Source organism: Manihot esculenta, chromosome 5, assembly GCF_001659605.2.
Source record: "Manihot esculenta cultivar AM560-2 chromosome 5, M.esculenta_v8, whole genome shotgun sequence".
Lineage (NCBI taxonomy): Eukaryota > Viridiplantae > Streptophyta > Magnoliopsida > Malpighiales > Euphorbiaceae > Manihot > Manihot esculenta.
In genome coordinates, this window is record NC_035165.2 from 31,903,337 (window position 1) to 31,915,731 (window position 12,395).

General features: G+C 29.1%; 2 protein-coding genes across 2 annotated transcripts; both read left to right on the forward strand.

Moving 5' to 3' along the window:
- The first annotated feature begins 4,528 nt into the window (after positions 1 to 4,528).
- LOC122723623 (ATP synthase subunit epsilon, mitochondrial) lies at positions 4,529 to 7,502 on the forward strand. The gene is made up of 2 exons (XM_043956363.1): positions 4,529 to 4,830; positions 7,256 to 7,502. The coding sequence occupies exons 1-2, from the start codon at positions 4,647 to 4,649 to the stop codon at positions 7,282 to 7,284; spliced, it is 213 nt and encodes a 70-aa protein (XP_043812298.1). The 5' UTR covers positions 4,529 to 4,646; the 3' UTR covers positions 7,285 to 7,502.
- Positions 7,503 to 9,765: 2,263 nt separating this feature from the next.
- Positions 9,766 to 12,334, forward strand: LOC110615493 (chitinase-like protein 1). Its single transcript, XM_021757350.2, has 3 exons — positions 9,766 to 10,283; positions 10,601 to 10,760; positions 11,637 to 12,334. The coding sequence occupies exons 1-3, from the start codon at positions 9,896 to 9,898 to the stop codon at positions 12,052 to 12,054; spliced, it is 966 nt and encodes a 321-aa protein (XP_021613042.1). The 5' UTR covers positions 9,766 to 9,895; the 3' UTR covers positions 12,055 to 12,334.
- The last annotated feature ends 61 nt before the right edge of the window (positions 12,335 to 12,395 follow it).

The following is a 12,395-nucleotide window of genomic DNA, read 5'->3' on the forward strand; positions in this document are numbered from 1 at the left end:
ATACTCTCGCTTTTTTCTCTTTCTTAAACCTAACTTTTTATTTCTCATTTCACATGAAAGACGATCTGCATCAATTGATTATGGATGAAAAAAAAGATGTTGTTATCCCTATTAAGAACTTCAGAGATATTATGATCATCACTTATGATTTCTGTATGATGGGGATGTTTCTCACATATAATCCAATCAATTTTCAGAATATGCAGACCTCTTTGGTAAATTTATGGCGGCAATCCTCGGACAGTTAATGCATTGAAGGATTTGATTTCTAGTTACAAGCCGTACATTTTATTTTTGATGGAAACAAAAGCTATTAGTTCTCGTATAAAATTTTTTCGTAATTTTTTACATTTTAATGGTTGCTTCTCAGTTAATAGATAAGGATTGGGAGGAGGCTTTTCGTTAATATGGAAGAGTTATGGATCTGTTTCTGTGGTTGGCTTTTCTTCAAATTTTATTGATTCGGTTATTTCGGAAGGTAATATTCAATGGAGGTTTACTAGTTATTATGGGTTTCCGGAATCGCAACGACGACGTCAGTCTTAGAATTTTATTCGAGTTTTATCTCGTAGAAGCTCTCTTCCGTAACTTTGTTCGGAAAACTTTAATGATTTATGCTCGAGAGATGAGAAAGAATGATGAATATCTTTGCCAAATTATCTTATGCAAGGGTTTACACATGCACTTGAGGAGTATTTTTGCCAAATTATCTTATGTAGGAGTTTGATTTTGAATGATTATAAATCTTTATTAGACTTTAGAACTAATATTTCTGTTAAATGGGTTTGTCGTAATGCTACTCTAACTGCTCATATTTTGGCCAGAGAATCTATCACGCATAATTGTCTCTTGTTTGGAATGATATTCCTCTTTATTTGATAGAATTTTAGCTTTGCTTTCGAAAAAAAAAAATCTCATATATAGTGTATAATGCATTCCATTTCTTGCAATTTTATTATGAATTAGACTGAATCAAAATTTTGTTTTAGATAAATTAATCTAACCGGTTGGTTTGAATTGACTGATCAATTTAATTTGAGTGGACAATCTAATTTGATGGATGAGTAAACGATTAGATCTGATATATAAATGTGATTTAATTCAATTTAGTTGACTGATCTTATTTGAGAGAACAGTTTTAGAGGTGAACATTCGGTCAGTTTGGTTTAAAATCGAATTGAATTGAATAAACTGAAAACTAAAATTTTAGTATTTATGAAATCGAATCGATTTTGATCAAAAATTGAATCGAACTAATATGATTCAATTCGATTCAGTTCGATTTGATCAGTTTAAATTTTTAATAAATTTTTTACTTTTTACACTTTATTTTTAATATTTTAAAATTTAATTAAAATATTTTAATTTTAATAGGATCTAATCTCTTTATATTATTATAAATAATATACTATTATCACTAATCGGTTCGGTTCGATTTTTTATTTTTTTAATCAAAACTGAACTGAATCGAAATAATTAAAATTTTTCAAATTAAAAATTCAATCGAGCCGAAATGAATAAAACAGAATTTTCAAATTAATTCAGTTTGGTCGATTTTTTCGATTTAAATAAAATAATGCTGATCCTAAACAGTTTAATATGATTTATCGATCTGATTCGAGTGAATTGAGCTATTTGATATAATTGTTTGATATAATTCAAATAAAGACCCGATTTGAATTTTAGATTATAATCTTTTTAAAAACTATTGTAGATAAAAGTTAATTATAAAAAAAATATGGTATGCATAAATTAATTAATATGAACATAAAAAAAGTAGTTTGTAATGTTTAATAAATTAGAGAGAATTTGTAATCTAAATTTAAATTTTACATATTATTTAAAAAATCTTAAAAAGAAATAATGTAAAGTATAACATTTTTAATAAATAAAATTATATAAATAACTGTATTGATCCGCAATGAATGCAGATGAAATTCATCCTCAAGTCCTTTCCTTATAAATCTAACCTTGTACATCAAGATAAGAAAGCGGCACTGAAATTTTTCCAATATTTACATTTCCAACTAAGAATTTATTGCTTTTCCTTTTTTAAAAAGAAATAAAATTTTTTATTTTTTAATAAAAATAAAATAAAAAAATATTTTCTCTATCTCATAATTTTTATTTATCTTTTCTTTAAATTATTATTTAATTTCTTTTTTAAATTATAATAATATATAAATTGACATTAAAATTATGGGTATGGTGATGTGAGTTTTCTTCCATGTTTTCCATACAATGGAAGCTCTAAGATGGTGATGGTGATGTTGTGGTGGAAAGAGGGGAGGACGGTGGTTGTCAGATGTGCTTATTGCAATGACAATTAGGGAGGGAGGAGAAGGCGAGGTTTATTGTTAATTAAAAGTAATTTGGGTATAAAAATTTTTATGAAAATAAATTTAATTAAACTTTTATACTTTGAATATTGTTATTTAATTTTTAGCCAATTAAATTTTTATATTTTTTATACGGACTAAAATAAATTACGATCTAATATAATATTATTTTTTATAATTTAAAATATTAAAAATAAAGTATTTTATTTAATATAAAATTTTAAAAATACATAAAAATAGTAAATGATTTTTAAAATTATAAAAATAAAATTTATTATTAAAAAATATTTTATTTTATTAAAAAATAATATTATATTAAATCAATACTTGTAATTTAAAAAGTGGTCAATTGATATAAAAAAAAATCCGAAATTTTTTATTATTTTACTATTTAATTCAAAATTTTAACGTTGATAAACTTATAAAAAAAATTATAAAATTTATTGTAATTATATTTAATCTCATAATTTAAAATGAGGCAATATCACTTGAATTATTTTATCATATTCATATAATATATCGATAAAAGTTATTAATAAAAATTTACTATTTGAGTACTCACAGTTTTAGTCTGATGATAAATATATCCGAGTAAATTTGAAAAATATAAGATTTTACATTTAACAAATTTTCGATCTTATTGAAAAAAAAAATTACTATTTGAATTAAACGTCTCTAAAATTATTATTCTTCTTCACCACTAAACTCTAGGGGTGAGCATTCAGTCGGTTCGGTTCAAAATCGAATCGAACCAAATAAATCGAAAACTGAAATTTTAGTGTTTATAAAAATCGAATCGAACTGATTTTGATCAGAAACCAAACCGAACTGAATCGGTCTGATTCGGTTCGGTTTGATCGGTTTCGAATTTTAATAATTTTTTTATTTTTTACACTTTATTTTTGGTATTTTAAAATTTAATTAAAATATTTTAATTTTAATATGATTTAATTTCTCTATATTATTGAAAAAATATATTATTATTACTAATCGGTTCGGTTCGGTTTTTTTGGTTTTTTTCTGATCAAAACCGAACTGAACCAAAATCACCGAAATTTTTAAAACTAAAAACCGAACCGAACCAAAATATATAAAAAACCGAACCAAAATTTTAAATCGATTCAGTTTGATTAATTTTTTCGATTTGAACCAAATACTGCTCACCCCTATTAAACTCTGCAAACTCCATTATTATCCTTGAACTCAATCTGGTTTGGTGCAAGAGACTAAAGCATGGTTTAAATATTTTGAGTGAAATTATATATATTAATTTTTAAAAATTTAAATTAAATTATAAAATAGGAAAAAATTTAGAGCATATTTAGTTATTGAAAATACTCTTTTTATTAAATATTTCATTGTTTTTCAAAAAATTTAAAAAGTGAACATTTTAATTTTTTTTCTTAAATTGGAAAAAAATAAAATTTTATATTTTTAAATTTTATAAAAAAATTAAAAAACACTGAAATTATTTTTTTATTTTTTTCATTATATTAAAAAATTAAAAAAAAATATTAATTTTCAAAATAAAAAATATGAAACTCAGTCTACGGATATATTTTATATAAAGAAAACACAGTTTTTAATATTATATTTATATATGCATAAAGTTTTTTTTATTTTAAATTAACATAAAAATTAAAACAGAAATATTATGAAAATATACATATTTTCTAAAAAAATGATAATTAAATATATTTTTTTAACATTTTAAATTGAAAATAATTTTTAATATTACTTAAAATAAACACATTTTTTTTCCAATTTTTCATAGGAAATAAAATAAAAAAAAAATTTATGTAACTAAACACATTTTTAAATTTTTTATATAAATAACTATCAAGTCATATAGAATTACTAAATCTATAAAATATATTTCTCTTAGTTTAATTTTTAAAATTGAATAAAATTTATAATTTTCAACCATTTAATTAATTTTTAATTATTTGAATTAAATAATAAAATAGTAAAAAAATTTAGAATTTTAGTGTAAATAAACCTTATAAAATACATCAACCTATAGCAGCCCTACAGTAATTGCATCAATAAAAAATCGAAATAAAGCAATTTAGATTTTTGTTTTTCAATTATAACTATTTTTTATTCTTAATATCGACTTAAATTTCCTACTGGGCCGGATGGAGGATAAATTGATATTCGCCCAGAGCCCTGCAGCCCATTTGTAACTCTTCAGTCCCAATACGCTGAAAAACTAGGTTTCACATCTAAAACTCACTTTTGTCGCAGGTTGTTCCAGAGCCGAATAGCACTAGGGAAGGAGATCGCCGAGAACTAGAGTGTTGGAAAATGGCCTCCAATGCAGCAGTGCCGTTCTGGAGAGCAGCGGGTATGACATACATAACTTACTCAAACATATGTGCAAATCTGGTGAGGAACTGTCTCAAAGAGCCTTATAAGACCGAAGCCCTCACTCGCGAGAAGGTCCATTTTTCCGTCTCCAAGTGGGTCGATAGCAAGCCCCAGAAACCCAGTATGATTCGGATCTTACTCTCTCGATCTGGGATTTTTTATATGTGTTTTGATTCTTCGGTTATTTTGTTTAGTTGATCATCTGCTAGTCTTTGTTGATTGATTTCTGGCATCTTGATCGTTTTTGTTTATAGCTGTGTGATTGATTTTTGGATTGATCGTATTTTTCCTCGATTGAAAATTTATACTCATCTCGTAACTCCCAAGGAGAGAACTAATTTTCTTAATTATAGGGAGGATATATTTTTAGATTAATTTTGGATCTTTTAATTATAATATCTCTATTGTTGTGTGTTCATCGAATGGTTTTTGAAGTTTTTGGGAGAGCTGATATATAACATGTTCAGTTGAAATCTGTTAAACTTATATTGCTAATGTTTTTTAAGTCCATGTTAGAAACTTACAGTCCGGTTCCATTACATTGCAACTGTCATTACTGACAATGTCATTACTTTTATTTAAAACTCTATTTAGGAGAAAAAGAGAACTAGAGTTGTGCATAAATGCTATGTAGTTGACAGTTTTCCTGTAGTTTATTTGGTTTAACGATTTGAATTGATTAATGACATGCCTAATCATGACAATCACCAAAGATTTATTTGCATGAGATCAAAGTTATAGAAATATTTCTAGAATCAGATCTACAGGTTGTGTAGTTATATTTATCAGACTACTTATAGTTAGGGAGAATAGCAATTTGATACGTAGTTGATAAATGACATCATATTCTTTTTTGGTCCTATCTTCCTCCTATTATATACATGTTGCTTTGAATGATGTCTGTATTGGTATAAGGCTTTAAGCCTCTTCTCCTCCTATCATCCCCATCCTACCCCCTCTCCCATTTTCTTCTTCTTTTTTTCTTTTTCCCTGAAGTTCTTTGACAACTCCTATTGGACTCAGTCCCTTCAATTAGAAGATTTTACAAATATGCTCTATAATACATCCTTTCTTTTCCAATCACCTTGTAGGATATGTGATTTTGGGTAGGTCATTTTGAGTTTCGAGAAGATTCCACTTGCCGCTTGGTGTTAATCGTCACACTGTAGTTTGCATTGTCTTTGCTTAATTGGTAACACTAATGTAGAGAGGAACCAATTGCTGCTTGGTGTTAATTCCCACACTGTAGTTAACTTTGTCTTGGCTTAATTAGTAACACTAGTCTAGGGAGTATCTACATTTTAAAGTTTCAGGATTTGGATATCATACACATGAAGGATTTCTTGTGACTAGGAAAGAAGAAAACCAGCTAAAAGAATTCTAGAATAAAAGGAAAAGAAAAGCAAAGGTGCTACATTATTCCTGTATGTATTTAGACAGAATACTTTGATCTAAATTTAAAATTAAATTATTGATAAAGTTATACATGACTTGGCCTGTGAACTTATGCACAAACCTACTCATAGTCCAAATGAATTGAACTTTATGCAACTCAAACTTGGGTCATTGGTTAAATGAATCTTAAAAGTAAGCGTCCAGCTTGTTAATTATAATGAATGATTTGGACTAAGCTTTTAACAACTCAAGCTCTTATTGATGAGCAATTACTTATTTACAAGACTAGAAAGATTCTAGTTTTCCTTCTTGTGTTGGGGCCTAAAATTACAAGACTTTACCTGTATTTGGGGGTTAAGAAATAGAACAGAGAGGAGAACATGAGAAACAAAATTAGAGAAGGGGAGGAGAGAATGGAGTGTTTAGATAAAGATAATTTTATGTAGTGATAATGATTACAATTTACTATTTGCTATTTATGCTAGCTAGCTCTTAGAAAATAATAATTCGTGGGAGTCTGGGAATATTAATATTATCATTAGGATTTGCCATTATTTATCGCCTACTCCCCTGTAGTTTAATCTCATTAATCAAATGGTTCTTCCATTCAAATTTTGGGCAACTAACTGCTATTGCTAGAAGAAAAGATTAATATCCTTGTTTAAACTAGGGCAAAAATGGGACCACAGTGTAAAGAGTGCTTTGACTTCAATCTTCTAAAGTATAAACCTTGGTTGCTGGGAGTTTCTCTCATGTTTTACTTGACTTTTCTCCATTGGCTAATTGCAAATTTTGGATTGGTTGACCATTTGGTTAATAGAATACCTTCAATTAGCTTACTTCCAGCTGAGCTTGTTTGGCAGCCTGGATTCCAACTCACCTTGATCTAGTGTGGCAACTATTAGTGATAATGATTTCAGTCCTAACATTATAAAATAACATCCTTGGGGAGCAACTATTCATGCAATGCTTTGTTGAATTGTTTCTGGTGTATTTGTATGAAATAGAGAGTACCTTCTTGTCAGTGGCATCCTAGCTTCCTCAATGTATTGGTTATTACATATAAATAATACATTCATGCATTCTGAGCTTACTGTTGTGACTTCTGAACATGATTCCTTCTGATGAAATTTTCTCTTGGCTTGTAACAGCTCTTCGTTCAGATACACCTGAAGCATGATTGCTGATGTTTCATATTTTTAATGCATAAATGTGGAATGGTCTTCTGCAATAGTGTTCTCATCTGCTTGTCTATTTTGACAGATTGAAATTTGTTGGGCATGTAACTTAATTAAGACAATGATTAGGTTTCAGGGTATTGATCTTGTAATAATGGGAGCGCTATTGGTCTACTCTTGATCTGTTGCTCAATCTACAGTGGTCATTTCTCTTTCTCAATTGTTGATTGTTCATGGTTTTGCAATGGCTCTCTCTTTCCCATGGAAAATCACACGCACACATCTTATGTGTTCATATGAGAAGCTCTCATTTTATCTGTCTTCAGATAATGTTTTCTTTCCCATCTCCTTTTCTGTATGTTTGCGTTTCACAAATCCTCTTTTCTTTCTTTTTTTTACCCTTTTCTTTTTCTCGTTATACTTTAAATTTAGATATTCAAATTTCTCGTTATACTTAAAAAGAAATATTCAAATACTCAAAATTAGAGCATACATTATTTTCCAACAAGTAGAACTACATCAATATTTTATTCCTACCATAACCAATAAAATATGTAAATATAACCAAATAAAGTATTTAAATAAAACTTATATATCATTTAAATTAAATTTATTTACAGATTCATAAAAACTTAAACGTGTATATGAGAGAGACCAAATTTATCAAAGGATCTTTGCTGCTAACACACCTTTACTATTCATACAAGTATACAGCCAAAGAATCAAGAAGAGGAAAATGAGTTTGGAACTTTAGTAGAATAGTAGGTGGACCTTAAAAATAAAGGTGAAAGTGTGCTGCAAGTCACAATACCTGTTGTAAGAACACAAAGCTAGAACTATCCAACAGGAACTTTTACAAGGAGTATCTACATTTGGAAAACACCAGGTAAAGAAAAATGGAACTTATCAAATTCTCTTTTTCTTTTTCAGATAAAATACCCATTTACTTCAAGAAACCAACCTCCTATATATTGCAAATGTAGGCTAATTTTTTAGCCATTATTCCCACTGCAATTTCTTCAAATTAAAGAGTTTTTTTACGGTATTTTTTTTTATGGATAATTAAATCCTTCTTTTTCTTGTTTTTAACTGAGAATTTCTAGTTATTTTCGTAAGTTATGGTTGTGATAATTAATTATTTATTTGTGATTTGGGAGACGAAATTGAAATTGAATGAGAAAAAAAATTAGAAATAAGAGATGAGAGGATATTATCAAAATTAAAAAATATTCTTTCTTTTAATCATATTCAAACGATTGTCTAATAAATTTTATGGGTAAAAGGATTTTTAATTTGAATGAATATAAAATTTATAATTAAAGTGTTTGATTTTGAAAATAAATCGATTGATCCGATTATTATGTTGAAATTTATAAATTAATGTATAATTTAATTTAATAATAAAATTATTTTTGAAAAAATAAAAATAGGTAAATAAAATATAATTAAAGAAATACAAAGGAACAATTAATTAATTAAAGAGAGAAAGAATTAAAACACAAAAAAAAAAAAAAAGTATTTCTGTGCCTTTACCCATTTGCAATCAAAATTCTAGTTTCGCTGCATATGTGGGCTAATGTGTAGATCAAGGAAAAGATTAAAGAGAATCTCAGGATTTCTTGAGCAAAACCCAACATAGTCCTCAAGAATCCTGGAAAATTCGATAGTGATACTCTAATTAAGGAGTGCAGCAGGAATCAGAATCAAAACTAGAATTAGAACCGAAAATCAATTTTTTTGAAGTTTTTCCAACTGTAAATGAAATTCGATACAATTTTAATATAATTTTATGTATTATAAATTCTAGTTTGATTATAATATAGATTCTCATTTCAATTTCTATTTTGATATGTTTTTTGATTTTTATAAATTTAAATTTTATTGAAATAATTAAATATTTTTAATATAACATTAATATTATTTATATTTATAAATAATATTAATAAGTCTTACATTTCAATTTTAAAATAATTTTAAATATTTACAATATCATGTATTATAGTATTTTCATTTAAAATATATTAAATAATTAAATATAAAATAATAATTTTTTTAAATAAAAATTAAAGATTAAAAATTAAGGAGTAAAATCTAAGATGTTTTGAATCTATTTATTATCATACTCAATTTGTGAGTGAGAGATAATAAGTTAAAAGTTATAATTATTTTAGGACTATAAAAATTAATTTAATTTAATTAAATTTCGTTTAGAAACTAAGGGAAAACTATACTTTCAAGTCGGAAAATGAAAAATATTTTGACGGATTTCTGCGATTACATTCTACACACAAGTAAAAACGCGAATATCAGTTGTCGGTGGAAGACTTGGGTGGGTCCTGCTCAATGCTTGCACTCCAGCCTGTATATGCGTAATTATCGAGCATCTATTCCACCAACGACAAATAATCGTCGTTGATCTTTGACATAGTTGCACGCCATTTAAGCATACATGACATTACTGGTTTACGAGAACTGAAAAGGACGGTCGATCTGCCACTCGTAAGTTCTCTTTTAGTTTCGGCAGTCTGTTGCTCGATTCCTTTCTCCTCCAGCCCAAGGAAAACTGCAACCAGATCTAGAAACCCTCATTCTCCTGTGGCGGAAGATTGAAGAATGGAGAAGAAGAGTAGGCGCATTTTGGTAGTTGGAGCTCTGTTGTTGGCGATTTGGGCGCTGTCAGTGAATGCCGATGATTCTGAGAAGACTATTGTGAAGACGGTGAAGGGGAAGAAGATGTGTACCAGAGGATGGGAGTGCAAAGATTGGTCTATATACTGTTGCAATCAGACAATATCAGATTTCTTCCAGACTTACCAGTTTGAGAATCTCTTCTCAAAGAGAAATTCCCCAGTTGCTCACGCTGTCGGTTTTTGGGATTACCAATCTTTCATTATGGCTTCAGCCCTTTTCCAGCCTCTCGGATTTGGCACCACCGGTGGAAAGCTTATGCAGATGAAGGAAATAGCTGCCTTCTTCGGTCATGTTGGAAGCAAAACCACTTGTTAGTACTTGATTTCTCCTCTTTTGCATTCTTTCTTTCTATGGTATCAATGAATATGAATGTGGATATATGATGATGGCTTTTGTGGTTTCTTATGGTTGAATGAAAATCTTATTTGAGCATATTTATTTATTTTTGAATTTTTATTTTTATTTTTTGAGTCCCTCTTATTGAAAATTGATAACAAATCGGATGTTTGTTAATTTTGTTTTTAATTCCTCCACAGGTTAATTAGACTTGTTTATTTGTTTAATTATTTTTTGGGGGCTTTGGGAAGGTTGGGTTGTTGATATCTAACGTTGCTGTTGATAGTTCAGGTGGTTATGGAGTGGCCACAGGAGGACCATTGGCCTGGGGTCTTTGCTACAACAAGGAAATGAGTCCTAGCCAGTCATACTGTGATGACTTTTACAAGTACACTTATCCTTGTTCTCCTGGTGCTGAATATTACGGCCGTGGAGCCTTGCCAATCTACTGGTATGTTTTGTGCTATTTAAATATCTATGATTGAACCATTTTTCTTGAATTTTTCTTATCTCTGTTAGACTTGATTCTATTGGTATACATGACTCAGAAGAGAAGTAATAGTGCAAAAGTTACATTGATGTTGTTTCATTAATTCATGATAGAAAAGACGAATGATAACTATAATATACAAGAGGAAAGACCTGCAACTAATTGATTACACCATGGAGAAGGACTTGCAGCTAATTTTAAAATGAAAAATACTCCATGATCATTTTAAATTAAAGGAAAAAATGATTTTAGTGAAGGAATTGCAAGTGATTTTAACTGGCTTTAGGGTATATTTTAACCTCTGAGCTTTGCCTGAAAATTAGAAAGTCTAATTGCACCCTGACTTTTAAAAACTGTCGAATCTCACACATTGACTTCTAAAAAATGAAACTAATTGAAACTTGTGATCTTAGTGAGAATCAAAATTCAATGAGAAATTAGACTAGTTTGAGGGTGCCACTAGGCTTTGTGATTGAAGTCAAGGGTTAAGTTATGCGTTCAACTTCTTAAATTTGTAAAAGTATGAATTTCAGGGGTGATGGGAGATGTCTTTGTAGTTGAGGTTGCTATTAGCCTCTTGTAATTAAGTCCAGGGTTAATTTATGTGTTCTACCATTTTTTACTATTAATTTTATTCAAATTAGTAATAAAATATTATTTTTTATATTGCAAGTTTGCAACTATGTATATTAAAAGGTTCGAGTTCATATGATGAATTTCACATGGTGGAGTTTGTTGAACTATGTAGCAGGAAATAGAGATCACAATTTTGTTGTGTTGTTATGAACATCTTATCTATGACGATGCGGAGGATGATGTTTCCTTATATTGTGATAGGAACTATAACTATGGAGCTATTGGAGAAGGTATAAAGGCAGATTTGTTGAACCATCCTGAATACATAGAGCAAAATGCCACCCTTGCATTCCAGGCTGCAATTTGGAGGTGGATGACCCCAATAAAGAAATCACAGCCCTCAGCCCATGATGCCTTTGTTGGCAATTGGAAACCCACCAAGAACGATACTTTGGCTAAGCGGGTTCCTGGCTTTGGTGCGACAATGAATATTCTCTATGGTGATCTTGTTTGTGGCCAGGGCGATATTGATGCCATGAACAACATCATTTCACATTATCAATATTACCTGGACTTGATGGGAGTAGGTCGAGAAGAGGCAGGGCCCCATGATGTTCTTACTTGTGCTGAGCAGATCCCATTCAATCCATCCAATTCCAATCCTACTGCATCTTCTTGAGCTTTTGCATGCTGCTGTAGACAGCCCGTGGCATCCATATAGTAGTGCTCTAAATAAAATGTGCGTCAGCTAAGATCATAATGTTGTTTTCAACTTCGTGTCGTTTGTGATAGCTAAATTGTTTGGAGTAATTACAATATGGATTGGATGTATGATTCTTGTAGATTTTCATATTCATTTAATCCATAATTTGCTTTGTAAGTGGTTTTGCATCTGTCATAAGACGATATTATACCATTTGTTGTTCTGTATTTAATTGAATACATTCTGTTTCCTGTAAGCTCTATTGGTTTCTATATTTGCAGAATCTTTAGTTCAGACTCTTCTTTGGAGCATTAGCA

Coding starts and splice junctions, on each gene's coding strand:
- LOC122723623 (XM_043956363.1), top strand. CDS start 4,647: ATGGCCTCCAATGCAGCAGTGCCGTTCTGGAGAGCAGCGGGTATGACA. Junction 4,831..7,255: donor TAGCAAGCCCCAGAAACCCA/GTATGATTCGGA, acceptor GGCTTGTAACAG/CTCTTCGTTCAGATACACCT.
- LOC110615493 (XM_021757350.2), top strand. CDS start 9,896: ATGGAGAAGAAGAGTAGGCGCATTTTGGTAGTTGGAGCTCTGTTGTTG. Junction 10,284..10,600: donor TGTTGGAAGCAAAACCACTT/GTTAGTACTTGA, acceptor TTGATAGTTCAG/GTGGTTATGGAGTGGCCACA. Junction 10,761..11,636: donor GGAGCCTTGCCAATCTACTG/GTATGTTTTGTG, acceptor ATATTGTGATAG/GAACTATAACTATGGAGCTA.